Source organism: Diadema antillarum, unplaced genomic scaffold, assembly GCF_040938485.1.
Source record: "Diadema antillarum isolate AM-2024a unplaced genomic scaffold, OU_Dant_1.0 scf00000108, whole genome shotgun sequence".
Lineage (NCBI taxonomy): Eukaryota > Metazoa > Echinodermata > Echinoidea > Diadematoida > Diadematidae > Diadema > Diadema antillarum.
Window position 1 is genome coordinate 1,293,962 of NW_027270997.1, and position 17,808 is coordinate 1,311,769.

The following is a 17,808-nucleotide window of genomic DNA, read 5'->3' on the forward strand; positions in this document are numbered from 1 at the left end:
TATGAAATCCACAGTTATCAAATTGTAATGATGTTGATCAATCCTCTGTCTCAGAGAATGGCAGCAGCACTCTGGTGAACACACAGCTCAAGCCAGAATTCGCAATCAACATTCAGCCCCAATCTTACTGGTTCTCTCATGGTATATCCTCTCTGAATAACCAGACAATAAATACCATGACATTGTGCATTACTGCCACGGCTGGTATCTCAAAAACTCACACCTGTTACTGATACTCAAAGCTTCCACGATGCCTCACCGTACCTTTGCTCGTCGTTTCATTTGCAAAGCTTCCCCTCGTCTGGTTTGCAGAAAACCCTGCCACATCACAACGTTCAAAATGATTATCTACGCTCAAATGCTCGACAGAATGAGATTCACGCTCGAGTACATGGCCAAGAAGTCTAGCACCACTTCTATTTGCTTTCCCCTAAGTGGATTAATAAGAAACTTTAGTTTTGAAAACAGATGTTCTTCGCACCCCTGTCCTAGTTTTCACATGGGGGAAAAAAAAAGATCATGTATTGGTACCGCAGGACAAATCTGAAGAGGTACATACTTGATGGGTTGCGGTCAAGCTCCATTCAAAGAAAATGTTTAGCGAGAGAGTAATCGTGAACAAAACTGAAAATACTGCTTCCAATTTTTTTCTCCCCATCACTTGTTATCCTTATGTCAGGTCCAGCCAAGTGTCCTGGGCTTGTAATGAGAACCTTAGTTTCACTTTCAATAGCTTCCTATGCAGTGGCATGGAATAAGATGAGGCCACCCTGACAAAAAACAAGCGACACACTAACTTGGCTATTAGAGTGTGGATAGAAATAGATCTACGTGACACTTGATTCTAAATGCAAGCAGAAAAAAAAAAAATCAATTAAAAAAATACCTGCACACAAACACACACAGACACACATACACATCAAACACACAAACTGAGCCATGCTAAAAAGTGGGAAATGTGTAGTTGCATCAAAGACAACTTGCACCATTTGTAGTATCAGCCACTCCTTTTAATACGGGTGGTTTTACAAAACTTAGAGGATCATCGTTGCTATAAAGGGCTCCGAAGCCTTTTTGCAGAATTGCATATACCGGTACATTATTCAGACTGCCACAAAACAGTGCTACTGCTCTGTAACGCGATCCGTTTGCCAGTATGATAACAATACATACTTAATCCTTATGTGCCCTGCCACTTATCTTTAACTTGGAAAGCTAGTTCACTAGTATTCAATAATCCTTCTAAACTTTACCTAGTTGTAAAGTTAGCAAGCCCATTCAGGTGTGGCAATGTGCCTCAGTCCAACAGGATGGCAATGGTGACACAATAGCTGGGTTCACACGTACAAAATAGCGTATGACGATCGCGCTCCATATCTCGGGATTTTTTGCAACCATTCACACGCTCCAAATTAGCGGGATAGCGATTGCGCTCGGAATCTTGAGTTTTTTGCAACCGTTCACACGTACAGAATTATCCCGCTACTTGCCGATCGAGATAACAGCCAAACCTGCAAACTGGGTCACACAGAGCCCTTCTCTATCACTGCCTGCGCGCGCTTCTCTTTGCCCATTGTTTTTTGCGCGTCAGTGGTGTGGTTCGCGCGCTGTTGTTGTGGTGTGCCGTAGAGGTTAAGGACCTCTTCGCAGAGGCCTCGCTGTTGTGATGTGCGCATTGTATGATGGGATATGAAAACTCGAGATTCTACACCCGACCATTCACACGTACCGGCGCGGGGCGAATTAGTCTGCTAATTGAGGAATTAGCGCAAGATTTCTTGGGATTAGCATTGCGATGCTTTTCGCGCTAATTGTCGGGTTTTTTCTGTCCACACGTGCAAAAAACTGGAGATACCGATCGCGATGCAAATCTCGAGATTTGTATCCCGCTAATTGGTGTACGTGTGAACCCCCCTAATATGTATTATAGGGACAAGGTAATCTCTATTCACTGGGAATTAGTTTTGAGACACCTGCCCCAATTGGCAAAGGGGTAAAGAAAGCCCTCCAACGTGCTCACCAATCGACGAAGAAAGCACAGTGAGTAAGGGTTAAAAAGAGTCCCAACTATGCTCTGGAGGTCAGTATGCCAACTTTTTCACTGAGTTTCCAGGTTGTTTTCACAGAGTGAATGTTTAAATGATCTATATTAACTGTAATGATGACTTCTGTCACTAATACCCGCTGACCCAAAAGCTCAACAAAGGGCACTGTAAGAAATGACAACGATCATCCTCTATCAAGTTTGTAGAGTTGTGGCCACCCTATGCAGCATCTCAGAGAGCAAATGGGTAAATTCCCTGTCCCTCCCCTTTCCTTTTTTATTTCCTGTTTTGCTGCCCCCATGACTATCTGTAAAATACCTCGGTCAACAGAAACTGGCAACTTGTGGGAAATTAGCTGAGAGCATTTCCATCTGACAAGCTGAAGCTATGTAAGTGTCCCCATTGACTATCAACCTTTTCCCACATACCATAATGCAAATAAATTTCCCCTTCTTGTATGTTTTTCTTCCTTAACTCACTACCATCAAAGATAATAAGTGATTAAAGAGACTTAGAGAGTGAGTGAAGGAGTGACTTACACTTTTTCTTTTCCGTCCCCTCCTGGATGGCAATGTTTCTGAGTCACTAATGGACTGGAAAGATATAAAGCAAAGCAAAACAATTCAGACAAAACTTTATTTTCAACATATCAAAGTTACAAAGTTCACAGGAGTTTACTTGCTTATAATATCTGGAATTTAACAAATCATGACAACCTTGCCTGATATAAATTTTATGTTGAGAGCTACTAGGTGTTTCAAAAAACATTTCCCACTTTTGATTCTTAATAATTCATAAACTATTATATCAGATAACACTGTCATTGATATGAGTGATAGCTGAATAGTGTACAATTTTGTTGAAGGTGGTTTAAATATGGAAGCAAAAATTAGTTTCATGAAATCCATGATTAATTTCACAGTTACGTTTCAGATTTTGCTCTATTTTCAACCCTCTGTACAAAACTTTCACTTTGCACAGGGGTCAATGGGTGTGTATGGGAGTGTGTGATTAACACCCTGACAATGGTCCTGAACAATGGCCAGGGTTTGAATGCTTCATTATTTATTCATGAGAAATTCCACTATCACAACTAGTCTTTATTCAGCCTATGGCAGTATCTGTGTAAAGTCAAACGCTCGCCGCCGATACTGTCGTTGAGTGGCGACAGTGCTCTCTCCACTTCTGATTATTTTAGTGATATCTAGTGAAGCAAAATTTGAAAATGATCGCCAGCTGGAATGAAATGTGTTTGCGAGCACATGGAAGCATGTGCTTACTTTTTCCATGTGCATGCATTTAATCCTTTACCGTGCATGAATTCAAACTAGCAGTGCCCAGGGCAATCCACATGAATTATTGATTAAGCATTCATGTGCCTGGGAGCGCGAGACTGACGCCTAGTCAACAGGTGGTTCAGGCATGTTCATTGTTCAGGGCCATTGTCAGCACACACTCACATACACATCATTGGTTCCTGTGCAAAGTTCATTTTTGTACAGAGGGTTAAAACTTTGACCAAAATCTGAAACCTTACTTCAAAATCAATCTTAGATTTCATGAAACTGATTCATGCTTTCACATCCAAATTACCTCCAACAAAATTGTACACTATTCAGCTATTACTCATATCAATGACAGTTTTATCAAATGAATAGTTCTTGCACTGTTAATGATCAAAAGTGAGAAATGTTTTTTGAAACACCTAGTAGTATGAATCTCTCCATATTTCTATGTATCATTACATCAATCCCTATGTTCTTTCCTCTTTATCTATGCATAAAAGGCATTAGGCATAATATATGCATAAAAGGCATATAAGTGCATGATAGCATTTCTACAGTCATAGATAGCATAAAGGTTCATTTGATAAAGGTGAATCTTTCTGCATACAAACCAATGTACTGTATACGCCGTTATTTTTACGCGAGGGTTTTATTTTCGCGAATTTCGCGAGCTTCGGGCTGATCGCGAAATCAAAGACACACGAAAATATTACCCCGTCATACCTTATGTGCAAATTGATGACAAAATGCATCCAACGCTGGCCGGACCAGAACGCGGCTGTTACATCGCCCAGTACGTACACATGCTATATTACTAGTACGTACGCTACGGTGCGACCGATTGTGAAGTGCAGTACGATGCTAAATGTGCATTAAAACGTGCAATCTCCGTGCTACCTTACCCTATGCGAACGAACACCGGCTCGACGTGGTTGGGTACACGTACGGGTGAGGCCTAGGGATGCATGTAGCCCGACCAGACGCCGTGTGCGCAGGGCCGTGCAGACGCCATGCGCAGCTAGGTGTAGCTAGCGCGACACTTGTGTATAGCGACAGGGCCGTGTATATAGGATGCATGTAAAACTTTCGCTAGCGCTAGCACAGCTCTGAAACTTTGTCGTCTATTTGTTGCAACATTTGGTAGGTACTGAGTACTTGTGAATGCCGTAATTGTTTCACTTTATAAATCTTCTACTGTGTCTTTTCTATTTTCATGTTTGGGAGTTACAATGCAAACGGAAAAAAGTTACGAGTACGTTAGCAAGTGTTTGAACGTGTTTCTTGGGCTTGGCAGCAGACCCTACTATCAATCGCGAATTTAACAACACGCGAAAATGCCACTGATACCGTGATTCGCGAAAATATCTGTATGCGAAAATATTGGCGTATACAGTATAACATACAGTGCACGATCTCAGTATTTCTTTTTTCCAGACTGTCATACATAAATGAATTAAAATTTATCTACTTTTTACACAGCAGGTCTTTCAGTTCTTTTAACATTTGTTCTAATTTCTTTCAACTAAATTTAGACCAAAGGGTATGGCACAGGAAATAGAGGACTGCAGAATCAGAGTTTCCACAAGTCATTCATTCATAAACATATGTGGAAGACAGGCTAAAGTCAAGGCTAACACTTGCATATATATTTCAGGTTTTTCCCATTACCAACTTTGTAACTTTGCCTGCACAAGGTTATTCACAAAAAAATCATGGTGCACTTGCAAGCGCCTTATCACGTAATATCTTGAAGTCATCTTATTGATGATGAAGTGGTTCGCTACCTGTTCGTCCGATTCCTCGTCCTCCTCCCTCATGCACTTGGGGCACTCCCAGCTGTTCCGCAGGTCCTCGTTGATGATGCCCTCCTCCTCGTAACCCTGGAGACGGAGGCAGGCCGGGTGGGCGATGTCCCCGCACTGGTGGCACTCCATCAGCGAGGTGTTGCCCTCCGTATCGCAGTCCTCCTGTTGGCAGACCGAGCAGTTGGACTTGCTCGGCAGGATGGGCTGCGGGGGAACAGCAGAGCCGTGAAGCAGAGGTAGAAGAAAGAGAATGAATGAATGGAAGGAAGGAAGGTATATACACAAGGAATGACACTACCAGATTTGCAAGTGACAAGTTACCATGAAACTGCTTTTTTCAACCAATAAGTCCTTGGGGACTTTGGCTGCAGAAATCATCACTTTAACATCATTAGATTTGCAACTCAAAATTTTACCAAACTGTATTCATTGCAAAGAAAAATAAATAAGATGGTTAAATTCATTAAAGTAGAAAGAATTTTCTTATAAAAATGCCAGTTTGAGAGAGAAACAGACATTTTATATAACCCACAGTGTTGCAACTTCAAAAATGGGTTCAAGACTTAGCGACTATAAAGGCCTTTTGAAAATTCTGCACATGGAATGTGCAATTACGTTTGAACAACAAAGTGCTCAAATGAAAGGTGTTTTTTTTTCTTTCCTTCCCATGAAACACTAATAAATACTGAATATAAAAAATGATAACATAACAAAACAGCTCCAAACTTAAGGAATATAGTATAATGAGTGAAAAAAAAAATCATTGGAGAGAAATCAGAGGTCAATGAAAATAGGAGTAAATTTTAACAAAATCGTATGGATTTAACATAATATGATTTAACAAAATCGTATGGATTGCACAACTATCCAACTGTCAGAAGGTCATCAATGTAGGGGTGTGTGTGTGTGTGTGTGTGTGTGTGTGTGTGATGGGGGGGGGGGACCTTGACATGCTAAATGTTAAACAGGAGGATCTCAAAAGCACCAGTGACAAGAGCCCCACTGAGGAAATTTTGTATCATGATCACTTCTTACCGACAGACATGATCACGGCTTACCGACAGACATGATCACTGCTTACCGACAGACATGATCACGGCTTACAGACAGACATGATCACTGCTTACCGACAGACATGATCACTTCTTACCGACAGACATGATCACTGCTTACCGACAGACATGATCACTTCTTACCGACAGACATGATCACTGCTTACCAACAGACATGATCACTTCTTACCGACAGACATGATCACTGCTTACCGACAGACATGATCACTTCTTACCGACAGACATGATCACTGCTTACCGACAGACATGATCACGGCTTACCGACAGACCTGATCACGGCTTACCGTCAGACATGATCACGGCTTACCGACAGACATGATCACTGCTTACCGACAGACATGATCACTTCTTACCGACAGACATGATCACTGCTTACCGACAGACATGATCACTGCTTACCGACAGACACTGCCGCATGATGCACGTCTGCTTCATCCGGCCCGGACCGCCAAACTTCTTCATGTCCCGGCAGAAGTTGCACTTGCCGCACTCCGGTCGCGTGCAGTTGGCGCACTTCTTGCACCGCGAGCGGCGCTTCCGGCTCTTCAGCATGGCCTTCTTGCTTGGCGGTCTGTGGTGGTGCACCGGCTTCAGCTTCAGCGGACGTATCTGTGTGTTTGTATGTGTGTGTTGGGGGCAAAGCAGCAAAGGAAAGTGTGATATTGACTACAAATTTCCCCACACCCACATGTAATGGTAGGTACATTAGCACACTTTTTATCAGTATACTTTCCCTCAAGAAATGCAAAGAAGTGGCCCATACTTCAATTGGGGTGAAGCAAAAGTCATCTTCTCCACGAATTATGGACTTACGGACTACCCCAAGACTACTGTATACACCGAATATTTCACGAGGTTTTTATTTTCGCAAATTTCGCGAGTCAGCTGCTATTCGCGAAATTTAAAACACGCGAAAATATTGACTCTGATCCTCATATGAATGTGACGTACGGGTACACATTTCTCCGTTCAGTACAGGACTCCACGATCGCCACTCCACCACCACTCCACCACTCGCGAAATCGTTGGGAAGTCTCAATTCGCGAAAATTTAGACTCACGAAATATATGGCGTATACAGTACTAGATATCAACATGTTTCTTTCCTAATCAAAAGTACTATGACATCTTGAAAAAACAAAAAACAAACAACTATGTAATCTGACTCATAAAGATCATTTGGATTTTTAGAAAGAACACTTGAAAGTCATGTGACATTGCATGGTATAAAAGGTCATCTTAACACTTACATTTGTCCATCAAAATGTGCATAGTTGAACAGAGATATCATAGTCTGATCCATTAGTAAATTTTCTACATCACTGTGTCCACTGGTCACATTAACTGATCACATCAAAGATTTTATAATACCAGTGACACGTGAACTAAATCATGTATAAACTGTAAAAAACAAACAAACAAACATACAAACATAACACAAACACTTAATGGGATTAAATCAACAAAATAAAATCAGAGGATGGACGTGATACTGGTCTCACCTTTCGAGGCGGGTCTGGCCACTTGACCACTGGCACCCCGGTCACACCCTTGGCGGGGTCATCATATTGGTGTACCTCAAGCATCTCCTGTATGGGGACACAGAAGGACCAGTGTTTCAGTTGTTGCTTTGGTAACTGCAATGACTGTCACTTGTAATTGCTGCATCTCTCTTCATAAACTACAGCCCTGAGGGCCCCGTCTTATAAAGCCTTCAAATCAATCACAAGTCCCCAAATCAATCGCAACTTGCATTGAAGCTCACATGAAACTTGTGATTGATTTCTATCACAAGTCTTTATATGACAGGCCCTGCAGGCCAGTTGACAATGAGCCTCATACAGGTGTTTAGGTTGTACAACCACGCACAGAATGCCCAAACTTTTACTACCACAGACTGTTCTGGCAATGTTGTAAAAGCTTAAAAAAACTGTCAGCCAAAGGTATTTCTTCTGTAAGTAGTGAGGTTAGGCAAGATCAACTGCACTACAGAAGATTCTACATGAAAAACAGTTCCTAGTGGCCCGAAGACTACAGAGACTTCAGTTTTGTTTGGGAGCGATTCAGGCTTACTTGTTTCCCTAATGGGTAAATACTTTGTGTAGTGTGCAGTGTGTGTTGCCCTGTGTTATGGCATTGCCATCGAGTGCATCAACTGAAGAGGCATCACACACCACCTGACCTCACTCACCTTGGCATCCTCAAGAAGTTTGTCTGGATCCTCGATGAGGTCTGGCACCTGGCGACGGCTCCTTGGCAGCTCGCCCAGGAACTCCACCAGGTTGATGAGTCCCTCCATCTCTGCCCAGCACAGGTGGATGTGCTCCTTGACCTTCTCTGACGACTCCCCCTCTTCCTCCTTGGGCTCCGCCTTCACCGCCTCCTCCTTCTTCACATCCTCCGTGCAGGCCTTCCGTGGCGTCGGAATCTCGTCCGAGGTGTCGAGGTCCATCTTCTGTCCGGATGCTAGCGACTTGAGAATGGCATCCGACATCTCATCCTCATCTTCCACGTTCAGGTTGCCACGGAAATCGCCGTTCTCGCTGGTCTCATCCTCCTCCTCCTCTTCCTCTTTGGCATTGTTATAGTCATATCGCACCATACCATTGGCATTTGTTCCGTTTGTATTATCGGGGTCGTTCCTGTGGAGGTTTTTGGCACAGTCTGGCAACTTGATGTGGGCTCTGCCCATCAGGGCCTCAACGTACTGGGCAAGGGCATACCAATGAATCTCAAAGAAAAACGGGTAGCGGAACTTAGCCGGAACCTGCAAATGACATAAAGAAGCAAACTGAGTTATGGAATCTTTTACAATGTCAAAGACAGAGACCACAGCAATAATTCAGAAAGCCAAATAGTAAAATGGACCAACACAAATGATTCTAAGAATAAAAAACTGTAAGTTGCTTACTTCATTTTTATGGCAAATCATGTCATGCCATGTGAAACAGATCATATTTACCCCCCCCCCTTTTTTTTTCTTGTCTAACAATGATGATGTCGTCTCTATTGACCTGTTCACTATCTGTTGATAAGTTTTGAAAATCTAACACCACACAGTTTAGCATTCAGTGAGTTTGAGATGAGACCCACCCTTGACCTGCAAGGAGAACCATTCTAGATTTCTAAGGAGACCTACCTCCACCTGCAAGGAAACTCATCCTGGGCCCGGTTTTATAAAGATAAAGTTACCGTCGATTGTGAAATCAATGATAACTTGGATCGACTTAAAATCGGCTATAACCTTCAATCGACTTTAAGTTTCCATTTTACAAAGAGACTTAACAGTCGATTATAGTTAAAGCTGATCAACATGACTTATCATTAATTTAGTCAAAATAAAAAAACACAGGACGAGGCTGGTTTCCAGTACTGGCTGCTTAAAAACAATACAATACATAAAAGAAATGAATATTCATGATTGTTTGCCACGGCTACGGAAGCGTAGTCTGCTAGTGTGCTGCACTAGCGCTACAGCCGCTGCAATTAAGTATGTTTGCAACAGAACCGCATAATACGCCGTTTTGCATTGTATTGACAAAAGTAGGTTGATAGATCTAGCACACCCCGAGCTCGACAAAAATCTGCGTATGCGTGTGATAATGACACACAATACCAAAGATCCTACACACTACGTAGGATCTTTGATAATACCACATAGTATTCATTGACATGGATAATCTGACACAGAGGATTTCTGCAGTGGGACTGAAGGTGAAGGTCGTGCATGCATTGTTTCAAGTCTTGTGTGTTAGGATTTTGGAAATGTGCGAGAGTGAGTTGACCTAGCTTTTTTTTACAGCTACAGCGCAGATCGGCTTTGCAAAAAATAGATCGCGAGTCTACATGTCAAAATTCTAGACCATAAACTAGTACTATAGTATGTAGGCCTACAAATGATCCGCTGTAACTTTAGGCCTAACGTTAGATAGATCTATAGAGCCTAGGCCTAATAATGTAGTACTCGTTTTACTAGACCTATAGAACTAAACTCCTTACTTTTTGCATAGGCCTACTAAACAATTAATTACGTGGTATCTATTGACAAACTAGCTCTACATAGGCCTACACACAGAAATCACTGTTAGTTTTCCTCGCATATGCTTTGGCATATCACGCATTGCACATTACCAGACGCAGTTTCAGCGCTCGGTTGCTTGCCCTTGCTGGCTTGATGGGCGGGCGGGCCGAGGCGCCAGGCGCGCAGGGTGGGATTGAGACTGCTGTAGGTGTTTACGTGCAGCAGTCGCGTGAGCGATGCATGTCGATCGTGAATTTCATGCAAGGAAAAGACCATAACTAGATGAAAGAAATGTAACTAATGATAGAGAAAGTGAGCAGTTAACAGACAAACATCTGTGACAAGACCCCAGCTAGACTAAGAAAGTGTAACGGTCATCTTTTTTCTGTAAATTGCCTCACAATTCAGTCTACCTAGACTGTCTCTACTTATAGTTGATTTGGGAGAAAGTTAAAATTTATTTCAACTTTGGGTCTCTTGATAAAATGGACTTTAGTTGATTTGGAAGTTAATCATTGATTTATGGACTTATAGTTGATTTGGGAGATTAATCATTGATTTTCTGGACTTAAAATTAATTTCACCTTTTGATAGAATGGGGCGCTGGACTCACAAGTCCCACCCCTGTCCCACAAGGACAAAGACATCCTTTAGCCGAACAACAAAACCCACCCCATACCAGCAAATGAGTTCTGCTCTTGACATATAAGACCCATCCTTATCCCACAAAGAGACAAACCCTTGTCCAACAAGGACATCCTACCTTATTCCACAAGGAGGCCCATCCTTGTACCACAATGAGACTCACACAAGGACACCAACCCTTATTCCACAAGGACACCCACCCTCATCCTTCAAGGATACCCACCCTTATCCCACAAGGACACCCACCATTATCCCACAAGCAGACCCATCCTCATTCCACAAGGACACCCACCCTTGTTCTGTCTTCAATCTCCATGACTCTCAGCTGCTTGCGGACATTGAGTGTGTGTAGGATGTTGCCTCCAAAGACCAGGGAGTCCTCAGGGGTGTACACGGCATGGATCCACCCTAATCAAACAGTCCCAAGAGAGGAGTTCAATATATGAGAAAAGAGAGTGCTATTATCAAAAAACATACAAGCATCCAAAATGCTTGAAAGGAAGATGAGGATTTCACAAAGTACACTGTGATCTTTTCACTACATAAAAGATTGCCTTCCTCTTAAATAGTCGGCATCATGCAAGATTACACACAAAACATCATTCTAACCAAACATGCTAACTCAGAAGAGCTTCATTCTGTTCAATTTCGTTTGCACTCGATACCATAAAAAAATTCACCAGCTTGACATCAACTTGAACCATCACAGATATCATAAAGAAGAAGCAATGGAGCAATCTTTCCCAGCCAGTAAAAATATTTCTTTTGATAAAGTCACCAAAATGCCACTAGACTGATCAAGACACAGAAATTATTACACAGAAGCAGATGGGGGTGGAGCTATTTTCCCATATTATTGGCTGGTCCTACGCCAAACCAGCTTTACCTGAGATGAGATTTACAGGTAATAAAGAAGGCATACAATTACTACCTGTTGGTATCATGAAGGTATCTCCTGCCTCCAGTCTGATCCTGCCGCACTCCAGTACCCGGTCACCGAGGAAGATGTCCCCCTGCTTGCCCGACAGCACCCAGTTCTCGTACGTCTCTATGTTCTCGTCTGTCGGCGGTATCAACCAGAACACCTAGCAGAAGAGATTCAAGACACTCTTTATAGAGCTTCAAGGTGATGGATAAATGCAATAGTGTTTTCAAATGCATTTAGAACACCAATTTGAAATACCATTCAACGGGCCACTTGAAACGCATTTGAGACCAAAATTGCCTTTCTCTGTGTAGATAAATGTAATGCCATTTTGAAACACGTTTATATCTCTGGGCTCCCAAGATCAACTTCCAGTATACATGCAGTCAGTAAAAAAAAAAAGCGTGTGCCTCAGTTGACCTCTACTTCCCAAGGTCAAACGCTGTAAAGCAGCTTCGCAGTGACCACACTCAAATCGCGATTATATGATGTTGAGATAAATGTGGAACACTGAGAATTGCGTTTCAAAGCGCGCTTGTAAACACGGTCAAAATGCGTTTTGAAACACAATTCTCTCTCTCCAGTTAGATAAACGCAGCCTCAGAAAGGTTCAGACTCTAGTCTCACCTTTGACCCCCGGAGGATGTGGTACCAGACAGAAGTGCCCCCAAAGTCCACATGGAAGTCTGTGTAGCAACCTTTCACACTCATCAAGCAATATCTGCAGGAACAGAGTCACAGGGCATGTTAAAAACTTCATCACAACTTCCCCTACACCCTAATTTCTAGAAGCACAATATATATATATATATATATATATATATATATATATATATATACAGATCTATATCAGGTAACATGTTAAGGAATCTCTGCCACGGCTTCCTACTATCTCATCTCAAATTCTTTTCCATCTTTGTAGCTTGAAGCTTGAGCATACTGTAGGAAGTTCTCTGAAATATAATATGTAAACCTTTTGGTTCATTCCTCCTTGGAAAATCATACGATGTCATTTTAGGACTATCACTGAATGATGCCACGGAGATTTAAACATAAGAGGAGTGTCATCAGAGGTTGGAAAGCAGTTCATTCCATCTTCTGCACTAAAATAGAAAGATTAAATGAGAACTTACCTGTTTGAAATTTGATCTTTATTTTACGAGGGAGTTGTAGGAAGAGAATACATTGAGAGACCCGCTTTGCGCACGCGCAGTCATTTTTCGAAGCATCAAATGTGGCTGCTGGATATCTGAAAGATTATGGAGAACTTAGCTTCAAGTTAGAAACTTTGGGAGGGAGAGGAGGGAATGTATTCTCTTCCTACAACTCCCTCGTAAAATAAAGATCAAATTTCAAACAGGTAAGTTCTCATTTAATCTTTCTATTTTACTTCTGGAGTCTCCGAAAGAGACTACATTGAGATTTTGAAGCCCAGCAGCCATATTTGTAAGAAAGATAACAGAAATGACTATGAATTGTCATTTACCAAAAAGGGTAAATTGTTTACCTCGTCTGGTCATTTCTTTAGTAGAGCAGTTGTGAGACACTTGCTCCCATCATCGAGCAAGGGTTTGCTGTAGAACTTTCTGAAAGTCTTTTCATTCGTCCAGCCTGCCTTCTCAAGGATAAACGAAACTGGTAAGTCTGCTCTGTGTGCAGCTGACGTCGCAGCTGCTCTTGTTGAGTGAGCCTTATATTTTGAAGTGTCGATTCCTGCCGCTGTCATAACATCTTTGATCCACCTGGAGATGGTTTGTGACGTAACTTTTGCATGGGGTCTGCGAAAACTAATAAAGAGCCGACGCTCTTGACCTCGAATTTCCTCAGTCCTCCGTATGTAGGCTTTGATGTAGTTGACAACGCACAATCGACGATCTGGAGGGTAGGCTCTCATGCTCAGTGTGTAGCCAGCGTTTCCCGGTCTATTTTGTTTCAGTAACTCGCTGAAATGAAATGTAACTGATGATCCCTTGAGTATCATGTTGTCCAAATTCAGGAGCTGCAACGACTGTGCTCGCTGTGTTGAGATGAGAGCCATGAGCATGCATAGTTTTTTGGTGAGATCTCGTAGGCTCAGTGCATTTGCCGGTGACAGCTTTCTGAGATAACAAAACACAATATTTACATCCCAAGTATCTACATAGCGAGGTCTTGGGGTTCGGAGATGGAAAACTCCCTTCATAAATCTTGATATCAAAATGTTGTTCCCAACTGTAGAGGCACCATCCTCAAGAACTAGGAATGATGCGAGCGCACTTCTTGCTGTGTTGAGTGCATTGTATCCAAGACCTCCTACATGAAAAAGCTCACTAAGAAATTCTAAAACAAACTGAACACTAGAGTGAAGATGGCTTTTCTTCTTACTCTTGCAAAAGTCTTTCCACTTCTTTATGTACACACAATATTGCTTCTGGGTAGAGGCTCTCCAAGAAGCGGCCAAAATGTCCACAATTTCCTTCTTTAGTCCTGTCCTTTCGAAGGGCTGCCGCATAACCTGCAACAGAGAAGATCAATTCGATCATACAAGGGATGTGGTTCATGCGTTACAGGTTGCGTTAATAGGTTCCTACTCCTTGTAATTAGCACTGCTTCACCCTTTAACATCCTTTTCAGCTTAGGAAACCATGCCTGTGTGGGCCAATTTGGCACTACCATTATGCCTTCAGCTCTATCTGTCCTAATTTTTTGAAGACATCTTGGGATGAGACAGAATGGGGGAAAGGCATAGAATTTGAATTCTCCCCAATCCAACGTAAATGCATCTACGGCTTCTGCATTTGGATCTGGCAACCAAGTGACATATCTCTCAAGTTGGTTGTTTAGTCTGGACGCAAAGAGATCAATGTCTGGAAGCCCAAAAACTGAAACTAGTTTGTTAAAGGCTTGCTTGTTAAGCATCCATTCATTTCGGTCACTGAACTTTCTAGACCTGCTGTCTGCCTCAGTGTTCTCACTCCCTGGAAGGTGTGCTGCAGTAACCCAAATATTACGTTCCATGCACCACCTCCAGATGTCTCTAGCTGCACTGTCACAGTCCTTGGACTTAATACCCCCCATGTTATTCAAATAAGCAACTGCTGTTGTGTTGTCTGACCTAAGGAGGACATGAACATCATGTAAAGAAGAGCAAAAGGACTTCAGTCCAAACCCGGCTGCCAATGTTTCCAGGTAATTGATATCATTCTTTCTAGCTCTTTCCATTTCAAGATCGTTCCATCTGCCTCCCGTTTCAATGGACAGATTTGTGGCTCCCCAACCAAGCCCACTAGCGTCTGTACGCAGCTCAAGTGTAGGTCTGTTACGCTTAATTGGTGCACACTCCTCAAAGACATGATTAAACCACCATTTGAGCTCTTCTTTCCCTTCTAATGACAGCTTCATAGGTCTGTCAAAATGGCCTTTGTTAGCTTTAAGGGCGGCAATTTTGTCACGTTCTAGGCATCTGTAGAAAAGAGGGCCATGTTGGACTCCAGGGAAAGTAGCTATTATCTTCCCGATAACATGTGACACCTGCCTGATTGTGGGTCTAGTATTGTCAAGCAAGTCTGAACAGACTGTGATAATGTCCTGCATTTTCTCTTCTGGCAGGGAGATAGTCATATCACCAGTGTGCAGCTTAAACCCTAGGAAAGTGAGCTCTTGTTGGGGTTCTAGCATAGATTTCTCCTCGTGGACTACGAAACCTAGTTCAGACAGGAGATTTGTGGTTGCACGTACAGCCTCCTTTGCTTGTTCTACTGACTCACCGATAATGAGAGTATCATCAAGGTAGCCTAGTACTATGTGCCCCATTTCTCTCAGTGTAGCGAAAACAGGTTTCATGAGCTTGGTGAAAAGTCTGGGCGCTGTGCTGAGCCCATTTGGTAGGACTTTGAACCTGTAAAATTTCCCTTGCCATGGAAATTTCAAGAATTTTCTGTGTTCAGTGTCAATTGGGATGGAGTAGTAAGCATCTCGGAGGTCGACTGAGGCTAGGAAATCTCCTGGGGAGATTAAAAGGGCAGCTGTATGAATGTTATCCATTTTGAAGTGTTGTACGCTCACACACTTGTTCAAATCTGTCAAATCAAGTATTAGTCGTACACCCCCATTTTTCTTGGGTCGTGTGAAAATGTTTGAGAGAAATTCTCCTTCTTCATGACCACATTCTTCGATAACATTCTTAGTCAGTAAGCTTGCGATCTCTCTGTCAATACAAGCTGAATTGTGCTGGTTTGGTTTGTATTGAATGAAGGGCTTATCCCTCCTAGGGGGCATACATGCTTCTCCAAATTCAATTTTGTAACCCCTGATTGCTGCCAAAATAAATGGATCAGCTGTGATTTGGCACCATCGCCTGTAAAAAAGCCTCACTCGACCTCCGACTGCCACTGGAGCTTTCTTTGGAATACATTGCACACACGTACAAATACATTGGGGAAAGCAGGTATGATGATGATGTGAATCGAAACTACCTACCTCTTTGGGTATGCTGGTAGTTATTTCTTGCGCTGCATTGGAGGCCTGTGCTGTGGAGCCTGTTGTGGGGGGCGGCTCGCTGTGCGGGGTGGTGGCTGCTTGCTGTGACCCCACTGTGGGCGCTGACCTAAAAAAGGCCTGCTACTACCGCCGGCTGTTGGTCTGTGTGTTGAGGCAGCTGAACTTGCAGTCCAGCCAGCACTTCTGTATTGTCGCTTGGAGAAAGCAGCTCCCCTGTACGGGTGGTACGTGCTAGACTGTGGCCGCGAAATTGGGTTTCTCATCACTCCTGATGCAGCTTTCTGCTCCTCTTTGAGATCTTTCATTCTCTTTCCCAATTCATCTCCGAATAGGAATTTAGTGACGGGAGTGGAAGGTTTGCAAAGATGAGAGTAAGTGGCTGCCATGTCCGGCTTGATAAGCTCTTTCCTCAACGAATTGAGTTCAAAATTGGCATTGCACAGCAACGCCAATGCGTCCTGCTGTGTGTCAGTCAGCCGAGGTGATGGGAAGGACTGTATTAGCGCGCTCAGGCCCTTCGTCAGCGACTTCTGCACACGCTGTAACTTGGCATCTCTACTGCGTGTGTGTTGCGGTAGGTTATCCCAGATCGGGCCGTTCACCTTCGGTGTAGCGAGGTAAACACAGTTGCTTGGGGCTGGATACTTAGATGCCGTCTCTTCCAACACTTTTTCTTCTAGCGGGTGGCTTATGAGGTAAGTAGTAGAGCTGGCTAAGTCCTCGTCTACCGGTAGTCCTGTATCACCCGGCTTGGCAAATTTTGCTGCGAGAACGGGAATTTCTTGCACGTCTGCCGCGTCTGACGCAAAATCGCCTTCTTCTCTGTTGGCTTCGCCCGTGTCACGCACGTGCGGCTCCCCGCACTGTTGAAAATCAGTTTCCATAGGAATTTCACACTGTCCGGCGCTGTGCGCCTCATCGTACGCCACAAAATGGCGCGATGCCGGTTTCGGCGGCGTGGAGTTTACACTGGGCAGCGCGTCGACCACTTTACTCAGAAGACTTTCCAGTCTCGATAGTCTGTCCTCGACATCCGAGGATTTTTCGGCCGTCTTTGGGCCCTGCTTCGCTTGCGGCACTTTACCCGCCATGTTAGTACCGGAAACCGTGTCCGACTTAACTAGTTTCTTTTTTGGCTTGACTTTTTTGTCTGTCGGAGGGGAACGTTCTTCGCAAACAACGTTGATGCTTCCCACTGCGCCGGGCTTAGCCGGATGATGCAGCTGTTCTTTGAGCTGTTGTGCCTCCATCACCGTAGCCACCGCGTGACTTTCGTGGAATGAGGCCGCTAGAAAAGGTTGTGCTTGCCGCCTTGCTAAGCACCGAATATTCGTTGTACGATATAGGAAGATTGCGGAATCTAATTCCACTAACTGCTGGTTTCTAGAACCGTTAGTACCGCGAAAATGCGATAAAAGATCAGAATTTTCGACTGCGATAAGGGAACTACGTTCGAATACTCGTGCGTAGAAAAGCGATATGACTGCGCGTGCGCAAAGCGGGTCTCTCAATGTAGTCTCTTTCGGAGAC

The 17,808-nt window shown here is 43.3% G+C and overlaps 2 protein-coding genes across 2 annotated transcripts in view; both read right to left on the bottom strand.

The window, feature by feature from the left end:
- The window catches only part of LOC139719317 (lysine-specific demethylase 2B-like), a 48,924-nt gene that overhangs the window by 11,271 nt on the left and 19,845 nt on the right, over nt 1-17,808 (bottom strand). The window contains exons 7-14 of the mRNA XM_071630736.1: nt 12,427-12,520; nt 11,806-11,959; nt 11,167-11,282; nt 8,400-8,975; nt 7,711-7,797; nt 6,609-6,818; nt 5,116-5,340; nt 2,585-2,638 (exon numbers count right to left, since the gene is read on the bottom strand). Coding sequence (XP_071486837.1) covers nt 2,585-2,638; nt 5,116-5,340; nt 6,609-6,818; nt 7,711-7,797; nt 8,400-8,975; nt 11,167-11,282; nt 11,806-11,959; nt 12,427-12,520 — 1,516 coding nt within the window. The remainder of the gene's footprint in view (nt 1-2,584; nt 2,639-5,115; nt 5,341-6,608; nt 6,819-7,710; nt 7,798-8,399; nt 8,976-11,166; nt 11,283-11,805; nt 11,960-12,426; nt 12,521-17,808) is intronic.
- On the bottom strand, nt 12,988-17,779 carry LOC139719315 (uncharacterized). Its single transcript, XM_071630735.1, has one exon. It carries the CDS (start codon nt 17,526-17,528, stop codon nt 16,278-16,280), a length of 1,251 nt encoding a protein of 416 aa, XP_071486836.1. The 5' UTR covers nt 17,529-17,779; the 3' UTR covers nt 12,988-16,277.